This window comes from Chelonia mydas, chromosome 17 (genome assembly GCF_015237465.2).
Source record: "Chelonia mydas isolate rCheMyd1 chromosome 17, rCheMyd1.pri.v2, whole genome shotgun sequence".
NCBI classification, from domain to species: Eukaryota; Metazoa; Chordata; order Testudines; family Cheloniidae; genus Chelonia; species Chelonia mydas.
In genome coordinates this window covers 24,214,457-24,226,477 of record NC_051257.2, presented here as the reverse complement: position 1 = coordinate 24,226,477, position 12,021 = coordinate 24,214,457, and the positions used below count along the sequence as shown (strand labels likewise).

Here is a 12,021-nt window from a genome sequence, read left to right as displayed (position 1 = left end):
GGGACTTTTAGCCACCCAGTCAGCGGTGCTGACCGGAGCCACCAGGGTTCCTTTACAACCAGGCGTTCTGGTGGAAAACTGGATGCCTGGCAACTCTAGCTACGGGCTGCTCTGCTCCTGGCCTCATTTTACTGGCCTTAGTGCTCTGGAGAGGACTTTGGTTTGGTGTCTCTCAGCACAGAGCCCAGTTATTGCTGCGCCTAAACCCTCTTCTTCAGGGGACTGTAGCTTGGCTCCTACTGCAGCTGGGCTGGGGGCAGGGGGCTGACCCTGTGTGTGGACACTCCAGCCCCTGCTTGTGCAGGGTGAACACACCTGCTAGTCCAGTCACTCCCTGCCTGGCTCCAGCACAGTGCTCAGCTCCGTCCTGCTGCCCCAGACTCTGCCAGGCCAGCAATGTAACACGAACATAGCACAACTTCACTGTGACTTCCGTCCCAGCAGGCCGTCAGCACTGTGAGCTTCCCTGCAGCAGTGCCCTGTGAGTGCCAGCAGCGAGAGCACAGGAGTAGAACCCCTAGAGAGAATCTAGCTGGCAACAGGGGTTGATGTAGCCCCATGTGGAATGGGCACATTACATGGCAGACACCTGCAGCAGAAGGGGCCAGGCGCTGCAGGCGGTGGAGCTGGAGAAATGGGGTGAGTCCCAGACAGGTGCAGTGAGGAACTGGGTGAGGCAGATCCCCAGGTGGGCAGGGAGGCAGGGAGGATCCCCGGGGGGTGGGAGACTGTGAGGATCCTGGGAAGGCAGGGCAGAACCGTTTGGGGGTGTGTGTGTGTGAGGATCCTGGGGGGCAGGATGGATCCCTGGGGACGGGGGGGGTGCAAGCCAAATCCGGGGGTAGGGGGGCAGATTGCTGGGGTGGATCCCCAGCTTTGGGTCTGGAGAAGCAGCGAAGAAGAAGCAGGAGGCTGCAGTCCTTTAGAAGTCATTGTTTATTAGTCGTTTGGAAGCAGTTACTTTCCCTCTTTATAACATGTCCCACCCGAGCTATACCAAGTGAGTAACATGGAGAGGTGCGATTCCTTCCGGCCCACGGCTCAGGAACACACGGGCATCCAGGGCAAGAGGAAGGGCAGGTCCCAGCGGGGCCTCAGAGACATGGCAGGGCTGGGCTGGCGCTGGCTGCCCGTACAGTACTGCTGAGTGAGGGCGGGCACATGGCGAATCCCATCAGTGTTAGTGACTTGGCTCTGCTGATCGTGCCAACCCCTCCCCACACACCGGAAGGGCCGTGTCCTCCAGCATGGGGACGCGTCAGCCAATCAGATGGCCCCACCGCAAAGAACTCTGGGTGAATTTAACCGACCCATGAGCCCTACAGGCCCCGCTGGCATGAGTGTCAGAGCAGGAGGAATCCCCCTGCCCGCCTGCATGGAGCCCACAAGCCCCATCCCGTGGCATCCCGCAGCGTGGGCACTGGGGCGGGGAGGCACGGAGGGGGCTGACAGACATGAGGGGCGGGGGATCAAGGCTGGCTAGCTGCTAAGCAGTTCCTGGCCAGCTGGACGGAGTCTTGGGAGCAGCTGGGATATGCTGGGCCTGGGCACTGCTGACGGGTCATTCGCCCATATGCTGGAGGCAGGTGGAGCCCAGCCGCTCGCTGTCCTCTTGGAAACCAGCCCCCATCTCCTCCTCCCCGAGGGCCCATGGCTCCCGTCCCCTGGGGAGGGTCCAGTCCTGCCCCATGGAGGCCTGCCCAGCTCTCCCTGCAGGGAGCTTTAGCACCAGTGGGAACGGCATTTCCCACAGTTTGTTCTGTGCTTCCCGCTGGAGAGAGGGCAGGGACCCCTGGGCCGGAGCGAAGGGAGCGTCAGGGGCCATGGAATTCCCTCCGGGGGGCTGGCGGGGGAACGGGGGATGGGGCGGGATCGCTGCTTTACTCAGGGTTTACATTCTAGACCATGCAGTAGCACCAAAGTTCATGAGGTTAATGGTAGCAGCCTGGCTGGGTTACTTCCGCTTCCTGCCACAGTACTTCCCTTGCGCACAGCCCACGCCACCTGGCAGGGGACAAAAGAGGGTGTCAGTCCCAGCACTCCAAGCCCCTGGGCTCCCCCCAGACAGGGGCAGCAGGGTGTGGGACACGAGGCTGCCACCTGGTGGTGATGGCGCAGGCCAACAGGCCCCCTGCTGCCGGCTGGGCGAGCGGAGTGAGGTGCTCCCGGCCCGGGCACAATGCTGCGGAGGGCGTGGGCTCGCCCCAGCCTGACACACGGGCTGCTGCGTGAGGCAACGAGCATGAGGCCAGGTCAGGCAGCAACATGCTATGAATGAAGGGTTGTGCCAGAGGCGGGCCAGTGCCGCCCTGTGGGCACAGCTGCAATGTGGGGAGACAAAGGCTGCTCCCAAAGTGGGAGTGGCCTGGGTGAGCCCCTGGCAGTGGGGCATGCCGAACCAAGCACCAAGGCTATGGCCAGGAGCCTGGGCATGGGCAGCATGAGCACCTCGGCTGGCACCTGGCGTGGCCAGCGCAGCAGAACCAGGCTGCACGAAGTGAAGAGGCCGGGGGAGCCCCAGGCTAAGAAGTCACATGGCTTCCTCCTTCCAAGTGCAAACGGTGAGTGGGGCTTTCCTATCCTGCTCCCCCAGCGCCTGCTGGCAAAGCCTGGCGACCACTTAGCCCTGTCTGGCACAGTCCCTGTAGGGGACACCTACCTCTGTATCCCAGGGCTCCCAGGGCCCCACCATAGGTCTTGAGAGGTTTTCCTGTGGAGAGGCAGAGAAAACAATCCATCAGCACAGGCCCCAGGAGTGCGCAGCCCACGCGGGGGCAGCAGGGAGCATGTGCTACCAGGTCCCCGCTCTGCCAGCCACAGTCCCTGGGAGCCTGAGGACCGGCGGTGTGCCTCACGGGCCCTCTCCCCGGAGCACCTCTCACAAGGGGCACTTCACGGGACCCCAGGGGGACTCCCTGGAGCAGCAGGGCTGTTGGCAGCTCATCCAGGATGCCAGTTCCCAAAGGCAGCAGAGAGCGGTTCCCCGCCCCAAAGCCAACGATCCCTATCGACCAGCAGAGCAATGCGATCGAACCCCTTTGCCCCAGGGCCTGGCTGCAGCTGCAAGGCACAGAGACGTGCCCGCCCCTGCTGTGTGCACCAGGCAGGGTGCAGGGCCCACCTCGCAAGCATTCAGCCAGGGACTAAGGCAGGGTACCTGGCTGCAGAAGGCACCCCTGCTCAGATGGGTGAAGGCACGGGGGGTAGGGGTAGAGGAGCCCAGCACTGGAGCCTGGCTTGCCCAGTGGAAGTGCTGTGTGCTAGTGATGGGGCCCACTGCCTCCACAGAGTAGGGGAGTCTGGGGCTGCTGGACCCTCTCCCCCTGGCTGCTGCGGGGGTGCTGCTGAGGAGGGTGGATCTGGGAGCTAAGGCACTGCACGGGCACTCAGGAGATGAGGACTCCCTTCCCTGGGACTGCCACCCAGGGCAATTCACTCTGGGCCTGGGTTTCCAATGGGCGCAGTCCTTGGGGAATCTGGCCCCACAGCTGCGGAGCGCTGGGGAATCCAGGCCTTGGGAAGGGGCCGCAGGGTCCCCATTTGTAACATGAGGAGAGACCCAGCCTGTGTCTGCTGGTTTGGGCTGCGTGCATCTGGGCAGGGCCGGGCTGGCATGGGGACCTGTCTCGGGCCCATGCCCCAGGCCACAGGGACTGTACCTAAGGAATCGGGAAGGGGCTGCTCTTACCCCATACCCCATTACCAGAGAAGGTGGGGCCTGAGCAGAAACCACTGCGCTGCAATGAGCCCTAGGGGAGAGCAAATGGCTTTGCGCTCACAGGCCGCACGCCCGTCCCAGACACGGTGCCCACCCCCTTGCACTGGCGGCTGCCTGGCATCGTCCTCAGGAGCTGGGAAAACTGCCCCATCTCAGGGCTGGGGAGAGCAGGCTCTGGGGGCCCCCAGCCACACTGGGCTTCCCCAGGGAGAGGGGCTGGTTCTCCGGGCATCACTGAGTCCTGCCTCGCCCAGCCCTGGCAGGCATGGGCACCCACTCACCGCCGTATCCCAGCTGGCCAGCGAGTCCACCTGGAAGAAAGCAAAATCCTCAGTGCCAGTCCTGTTGGTGCCTCACCCCCTCCTTTAGACACCCCTGTGCTGAACTGGGGCCTCTCGCAGGGTACCTGATACCATCCCCTGAGGGCTGCCCCAGCTCCACCAGCTCAATCAGTCTTCCAGGCAGACTGAGTGTATGCGGTATGGAGGCCAGCATAGACCAGGGCCCAGCCAGCGGGCACAGCCTCCTGGGCATAGGCCCCAGCCAGTGGGCACAGTCCCATGGGCACAGTCCCCAGTCCTTGGCCCATCCGCCTGGCCACAGGCCCCCCTCCTGGGCCCCAGCCATTGGGCATAGTCCCCTGTGCACAGGCCCCGCCTGTCGATGTTGGCCTGACTGCAGCACAATGTGGCAGAGCCATGCTGGGACCCCAGGTGCGGCCAAGAGGCCCATGCAGGGGGATGGGGCACTAGGCCGGGCTCATGGCCCAGCTGTTAGGAGATAGGAACTGAGCTGCCAAATATACCTGGGTAAATGGGAGACAAACCGAAGCCAGGAACTCCAGCCCCTAGAACAAAATGAGAGTGGGTGAAGCTGGGGCGAGCCACTGGCCTGGCTTGAGGAGGGTTGTGCCATGCACCCCACAAGCATACTCTGGGCCTGCAGGTCACAGTAACACCCTGCCCCACTGGGGGCTGCCTAGCAGTACCAGAGGCTGTGCCAGAGGAGACCCAGGGCATGGCCTGGCACCACCCTGGGCCACAGCATTCCTGGCCCCACCCTGGCCAGGAAGTTGAGCCCCCAAGGTCCAGTCCTCATCTGATCAAGGCTCAGTCCCACCTGAGCAGCAATGGCTGCGAATGCCTGGCCCCATCCCCAGAGCTGGGCTGTGGGAACCCAGACCAGGGCCACCAGTTCCAGGACATCTGGCTGAATGGGGCCCCGCTGGCTCCTGTGCCCCGGAAAGCCCTCCCAGGCCATGGGTGGCTAAAGAGAAGTTCGGTTCCCTGGTGCCCAGGGCGCAGTGGCCGTAGGTCCTGGCAGCTTGTCCGGGACACTAGCCTGCCTGGGTTTGCTCCTCCTGCCGGAACAGCACAGTCCAGCTTCTCCACGAGCCTGCCTGGGGAGCGGCTAAAGAACAGGGCCCTGCCGAAGGCAGCACCGGCACCAGCATCCCAGCCCAGGGAGGCTAAGGCATCCCCTAGGCAATGCCCAGCAGAGCCGCAGGAGAGCTCCCCCCACAGCCCCATTCACTCACCTGGCTGCAGGCCCCCAACACCGAACCCTACAACAGCAAACACAGCCAGTCACGAACACAATGACAGCAGCGCCAGGGTCACAAGGTCCCTGCCATCCCCCACCCCCCCCAGCGCCCCATGCTGGGAGAGGCTGGGCTAGTATAGTCAGGACTCGGAGCCCCCCTGCCCCAGCCAGCGCTCCTGCCCTGTTTCCTACACTGTTGCCTGGTGGGAGGCCCTAAGTCTAGAGGTCCCGCTGCAAAGGGCAAGGCACAGCTGGCTGCTCAGCCGAGGCCCAGGGCTCTGGGGACTGGCCAGAGGAACTGGGCACTGGCGATTGCTGCTGGTGTCACCTGGAGCAGCTCCAGTGAGGTTTATCTCACAGGCCCATGCCCCTCTCCCCAGGACCCTCCCTTCCCAGTACTGCTCTGAACCAAGAGATGCCAGCGCCTGGAAACAGGCTGTTCACAGGACTGCGCCACATGGAGATGAGGGGAGGGGGTCAAGCTAAGCAGCCGTGGACTCCCTGCAGTCCAGCCACGGTCCAGCTGGGTGCAGAGAGAATGTTTCCCTCGTTCTAATTACAGCTCCACTCGGCTGGGCTGGCCCCTCCTGTGCCCACGGTTCACAACCTGCTGCGCAGGGGAAGGTGCGTGCTGGGGAGGCTCGAACCTGTCTGCACCAGCATGGCCACCGCGCCCGGATATTGAGGGGATGAGCAGGGAGAGGTGGCTGCACTGGGCACATGCTGTCACCTGCAGCCTCTGACGGGGAAAGCTGCCTGGAACAGCTGCCTGCCCCAGGAGCAGCCAGGTGGGCACCAGGGACTGAGACCCCCAGATCCATGGACAGAGCCAGAATACAAAGCAGAGTGACAAGGCAGGGCTGGGTGAGGCAGGGTGGGGGCAAGCCTGGGCTCACAGCCCCCCAGACTGACACAGGGCCCAGTGACAATCCCCTGGGACTAAGGTGACCAGTCACAGTACACAGGGCCTTAAGGGCTGGACTCCGGCCCATGTGCCAGCCAGTGCAGGCAGCCCAGGCCAAGCTGCTCCCCACAGCCAGCTGAGAGGCACTGTCTCTGCGCACGGGGCTGTCCCTGGTGTAAGCTGACAGCTGGGCCAGGGAGAACCCAGTTCCTCATTTATTGCCATGGCTGCGGACCTGGCATAGGCTGCCCACCTTTGTTGGATGGTAGTAAGGGGAAAGCACGTGGGAAATACGGGACAAGACGGTATTTCAAGGGCCATTTTAGGGACACAACATTTTTCTGAGCATCACCTGGATTTCTCTCTCAAGTGAACATTTCTACTGCCCTGCCCTCAGGTGTCCAGTGCAGTTACCACCTGCATCAACGTAACGTTCCAGTGGTCAAGGGATGGCCCTCAAAGTATGGGACGGGTGCCCAGCCCATAACCCGCAGGGCAAAGGCTTCTGAGTAACTCCCGAGGGACACTAACACTGCACTCTCACCAGCACACCTGCCCCTACAGCGCCCCCCGCTCACAGCCAGCGCTCCTACCCTGCTCCCTACAGTGCCCCTGCTGGGAGAGGCAGGGGCTGGAGTAGCCAGGAGCTCCCTACAGCCAGCGCTCCTGCCCTAGTCCCCACAGCACCCCCTGCTGGGAGAGGCTGAACCCAGTGGAGCTGGGCCAGTTACATGGCTTGAGAGGTTTGCCACTAGCTCCTAGATACAGAAACCCTATGGCACAGAACAGGTGGGAAATGCATTCAGCAAAAACTGTAGCAGCCCCCGGCTGGGTGACAGGGGTGAGGAAGGCCTCAAGTGGGCACAAGCCTGTGGCTCATGGCTCCATGACAGTGTGGGGGGCCCAAGGTGCTGAGAGCTGGACAGATGGGGGCCCTCAGGGCGGCAGTGGAGTCTCCTGGATCTGAGATGCTAAGAAAGGAACATCCCATCATTGCCACTGTTTGGAGGCTGCTTTGGATGGGACCGAGGGGCCAGGGGGCTGGGGCCGCCTTCCCATGGGGACCAAGAGGCATTGGGGCTGGGGCCCCCTTCCCCTGGGACCAAGCAGGCGACATTCCCCAAGACTGGCATCCCACTCCAGCACTCCGTAGCCATTCACCCTGCCATCTGTGGGGAGGCCATCCCTTACCACCCCCCGTGCCCAGCAGGGGACAGCCCAGCCCTGAGGCCAGGAGCTCTGGGAACTGTCCCAGCAACCTCCTCCCCCACAGGGCCGGGCATGGAGCAGGACAGGTGTCTGGGTAGTGTGCATGAGAAGGCCCTGGGACCTTAATGTGAACCTGTGCACCATGCAGACACACACACCCGCACGCACACATGCACACCCCCCATGTGTACGCACACAAGTGTATAGTACGCACACACTCAGCACACACATGCATGCAGGGCTGTCCATGCTAAGTGAAGCACTGCACCTGGCCCTGGAGAGCTGTGTGCAGGCCTGGATGCCCTGGGGGGAACATGGGCACACACTGCCATGTGGGGAGGAACCAGGTCCTATGAGCCTCTAGCGCTGGCTGACCCCCAGCAGCCCAGCTCCAGTGCCGTGGCCTGCCAAGCAAAGGCTCCATCAGCCACTGGCCAGTGAGAGCAGCTGCTCACTGCCGGCAGCAGGCACCCAAGGCCAGCCGTGCCCCAGCTGGGCCAGCCCCTCTGGGAAGAGCAGAGCCAGTGGGTAGGGGAGTGCCCGAGAAGTTTGTGGCCTCCCAGAAGTGAGGAGTGGCGTGTGGAAAGCGCCACATGGGGAAGGGAGAGAGAGGAGGGCAGTGGCCTGTAGGCTGGCAGCCCCCATCACACACTCTGTGCTCCATCTGGCTCCTCTGGACAAAGCCTCTGGCAGTGCAGAGACTCTGGTAGTCCTGCGTGCTGGCTCCTCCGTGAGGGCTCCCCAGTGGGAGGTATTGCACCCCGCAGAGCCACTGCCCGGCCCCAGCACTGTGCCAGGGAGCAGACTCCTGCTGGCATGCCCTTAGGGACGGGGCCTCTGGGGGAAGGGAGCTAGCCAGGCTGGGTCTGACACTAGCCAGGGATGCCAGGATAGCAAGGGCCTGGGGCAAAGGGGTAGGATCAGGGCCTGGAGACTGGACTATAGGGAGAATCCTGCCCTCCCTGTCTGGAGACACAGCATGTCACCCCCAGCACCCTTCCCAGCATGTCTCCCCCACCCGGCATCAGGGCCTCGCCTGCTGAAAGAGCCTTCAGGCCAGTGCCAGCCTTGGCCAGGACGAGGCCTTCTGTGAGCAGGGGTGCAAGGGAGGAGAGGGGAGCAGGTGACAAACCACTGGGTGGCCCCCCACTGTGCCTGACTGCTAGCCCCCTGTCAGTCCCTGCCCTGGGTCTCTCCCAGCCCAGGGACCAGGGAAATGCAGATATGTCCCAGCCTGCCAGCCCCAGCGCAGGAGGCGAGACAAGGGGTTGAGTCACTGACACAAAGATGGCAGGCCAGGGAGGGCGTGCTGGCAAGTGGGACGGGGTGGGGTGGAGCCTGGCCACGCACTGGGTGAGGCTGGGGAAGGGCTGCAGCTCCTGCACGGAGTGCGGTGGCTCTGGGGTGTTGGTGCCATGTGCTGAGTGAAGGGCTCACAGCCACAGCGGCTGGAACCCCACACTGATCACCCCAGCCATTCCATGCTGCACAGGGAGAAGCCAGGCCTGGGACAGTTCCACCCTCAGCCGCTCTTGCCTGTATAGCCCATGAGCCTGGCTCCTAACCCGGGACTGGCCTGCAGCCAGCCACACTCCACCAGAGCCACTACCAGGGAGGGCAGCTTCGGAGGGACAGGGATGCCCTCAGCCCTTGCTGAAGGGGGAAGGGATGAGTCAAACATTGCTACTTGCCGTCCTGGACGCCTGCCTGCAGCTATGAGGGCTAGGTCCCTGGCCAGGGCTCTCCGTGCTCCAGAGGGGAGCTTGGGAGCAGGGTCAATGCTGTACCAGGGGAGAGCACCGGAGCCCTGCAGCACCAGACTGCCCACCAGCTCTGGGAAGCCTTGCCACAAGGGCTCGAGGGCAGAGCCCCTCTCTTTCCCATGCTGACAGCACACTTGGGCAGAGCGCAGGGGCAAATCCTGCCTCTCCAGAGTTCCTGGCCCACAGAGCTCAGCATCTCTGGCAGCTGCATACCTGGGAGGCCCCTGGCACCTGTGACCCCAGCCCCAGGGACACCTGTCAGTCAGAGAACAAACGGTTACACCAGCCACGTTCCTCCCGTTCACTGGACATACTTTCCTAGGCCAGTGCCTCTGCTGGATCATAGGTAAGGCTACGTTTCTGTCACAGAGGTCACAGGAGCCCCGGAACCCGTGACTTCCAGAGACCTCCCTGACATTCTCTGCTTCAGCCCAGGGGATGCAGGACTCTGCAGCTGGCAGCCACGGGGGCTCTGGCAGGGTTCCAGCAACAAGCAACAGGGGCCCCTGCAAAGTTCCAGCGACAGGTGACAGGCCCTCCGCAGGGTTCCAGCAACAGCGGGGAGTGGGGGACACCTCGGGCCAGTGGCTGGGCACGTCCCATTTTCTCTTTGGGAAATATGGTCACCCTGCAGCTCCCAGCTGCCCTGGGCAGAGGGGGAACCCTGCAGCGCCCAGCCACCAGGGTGGGGGGGAAACCAGAGAGCCGCAACAGCAGAACTCACAGGCAGGTCACAGCTCCCGTGAATTTTTGTTTATTGCCTGTGACCTGTCTGTGACTTTTACTAAAAACAACCATGACAAAAGCTTAGCCCTAATCGTAGGCCCAGAACCCCTCGCTCTGAGCCCTGCCGTGCTGGCAGCGCATTCACAGCTGCACGACCAGCCCCTCCAGTGTGAAACAGGTGTATCTCCTGGTTCCCTGTCACAGGAAACCGGATTGTCACAAGATTTTAAACCTATGGATTTCCAAAGGGTGTGCACACACACATGCGCACACACACCCACACGGGCATGACTTGCACACGCACATATGCACACATGTAAGTGACCTGCACGCACACACACATACATGTGCATACATGACTTGCATACGTGCACACACACCCACACACACAACCTGCACACGCACACGTACTAAGAGACACACACACACACGGCTGCGCACACACAGCCTACATCAATGATCCCGATAAGAATGCACTGCAAGATTTAATAAAATAGCACCAGGAAGACAGAGGGAAAATGCTCTAGAAACATAAAATGAACTGGCCTCTTGATGGTGCCATGGCACTACAGGCCGAGAAGGAAAGCGCCCGGTCCCTGCACATACCCGGCCCTGCACACCTGCCAGGTAAGTTCTTTCTGCGAGGCAGAGCAGTGAGGGGCTCAGGGATTTCTGCCTGCTCGCTGTGGACACTGCAACCTTTGGCCAGTCTGCAGTGGTTTCGTGGCCACAGATCATAGTCTGTAATGCTCAGTTTCACCCCAAATGCCTTCTGCCATTTTTCCTTAATGCAGGCAGAGAATTCACAGGCCTGAACTCACAAAACAATACAGTTCTGCTCCGACATGCACATCTGGGGCAAAATAATGAGAACCTACCTAGCTAAACTCAGAAGTGGAGCTGGGGCCAATTCCGGCCAAAGGAAAGAACAAAGCCTGCTCTGGAATGCTAGCTGGAGAGGAAATCCACAGCTCCTCCTGCCCCAACCCCTCCCTGCATGTGGCACTGAAGGGGGGAAGCAGAAGCACTGGCTCTGTGGCACACAAAGACGTGTCTAGTAGGCAGCAAGTTTAAAGCAAACAGAAGGAAGCACTTCATACAACGCACAGTGAACTTACAGAACTCCTTGCCAGGGGAGTTAGTGAAGGCCAAAAGTATAACTGGGTTCAGACAAGAATTAAATCAGTTCCTGGTGGACATGTCCATCAATGGCTATTAGCCAAGAGCTCAGGGATGCAACCCCATGTCCTGGATGTCCCTAAACCTCTGACTGCCAGATGCTTTGAATGGATGACAGGGGATAGATCACTCAGTAAATTGCCCAGTTCTATTCATTCCCTCTGAAGCACCTGGCATTGGCTGCTGTCGGAAGACAGGATATTGGGCTAGATCAGGGGCCGGCAACCTTTCAGAAGTGCCAAATACCAGAGAGGTAGCCATTTTAGTCTGGATCTGTAAAAGCGGCAGAGTCCTGTGGCACCTCATAGACTAACAGACGTATTGGAGCATATGGTGTGCCGAGTCTTCATTTATTCACTCTAATTGAAGGTTTCGTGTGCCAGTCATACATTTTAACGTTTTTAGAAGGTCTCTTTCTATAAGTCTATAATATATAAGTAAACTATTGTTGTAGGTGAAGTAAATAAGGTTTTTAAAATGTTTAAGCAGCTTCATTTAAAATTAAATTAAAATGCAGAGCCCCCCGGCGCGGTGGCCAGGACCCGGGCAGTGTGAGTGCCACTGAAGATCAGCTCACATGCTGCCTTAGGCATGCTTGCCATTGGTTGCCTCCCCCTGAGCTAGATGGACCTTTGGTCTGACCCAGTATGGCCGTTCTTATGTTATGTCTGCCCCCGTTCCCTTCAGTAGAAGAGGGGTGTGGAACAGGGCAGGAGCATTGGCTATGGGGAAGCTGCCTAGGCCCTGGAGGCCCTAGCTCCCAAGTGGGGCCGTGCAGGGCAGGAGGGGGCAGAATTTCAAAGCCAAGGCTGGTGTGTGGAGACAGTGTTCCCAGGATGGAAGTTGGCGGCTCCGATCGGAAGTTGCTGTCAGTCTGGAGAGAGAGGTGGTTGGCTCTGGCTGTCTGCGCTGAGCGACAGGACAGCTCCTCAGCCCTCCACACAGAGGGCACTGGGGAAAAGTGGACAGGATGGGCCACA

The 12,021-nt window shown here is 61.0% G+C and overlaps 1 protein-coding gene across 29 annotated transcripts in view; it reads right to left on the bottom strand.

Annotated features, from left to right (window-relative positions):
- Nucleotides 1-918: 918 nt before the first annotated feature.
- ELN (elastin) overlaps nucleotides 919-12,021 on the bottom strand; it is a 112,579-nt gene continuing 101,476 nt past the window's right edge. For all 29 annotated transcript variants that reach the window (XM_043531138.1, XM_043531141.1, XM_043531122.1 and 26 more), the window contains 5 exons: nucleotides 5,256-5,282; nucleotides 4,524-4,565; nucleotides 4,000-4,029; nucleotides 2,660-2,710; nucleotides 919-2,004 (listed from right to left, as the gene is read on the bottom strand). In XM_043531138.1, coding sequence (XP_043387073.1) covers nucleotides 1,955-2,004; nucleotides 2,660-2,710; nucleotides 4,000-4,029; nucleotides 4,524-4,565; nucleotides 5,256-5,282 — 200 coding nt within the window. In that variant the 3' untranslated portion in view covers nucleotides 919-1,954. The remainder of the gene's footprint in view (nucleotides 2,005-2,659; nucleotides 2,711-3,999; nucleotides 4,030-4,523; nucleotides 4,566-5,255; nucleotides 5,283-12,021) is intronic.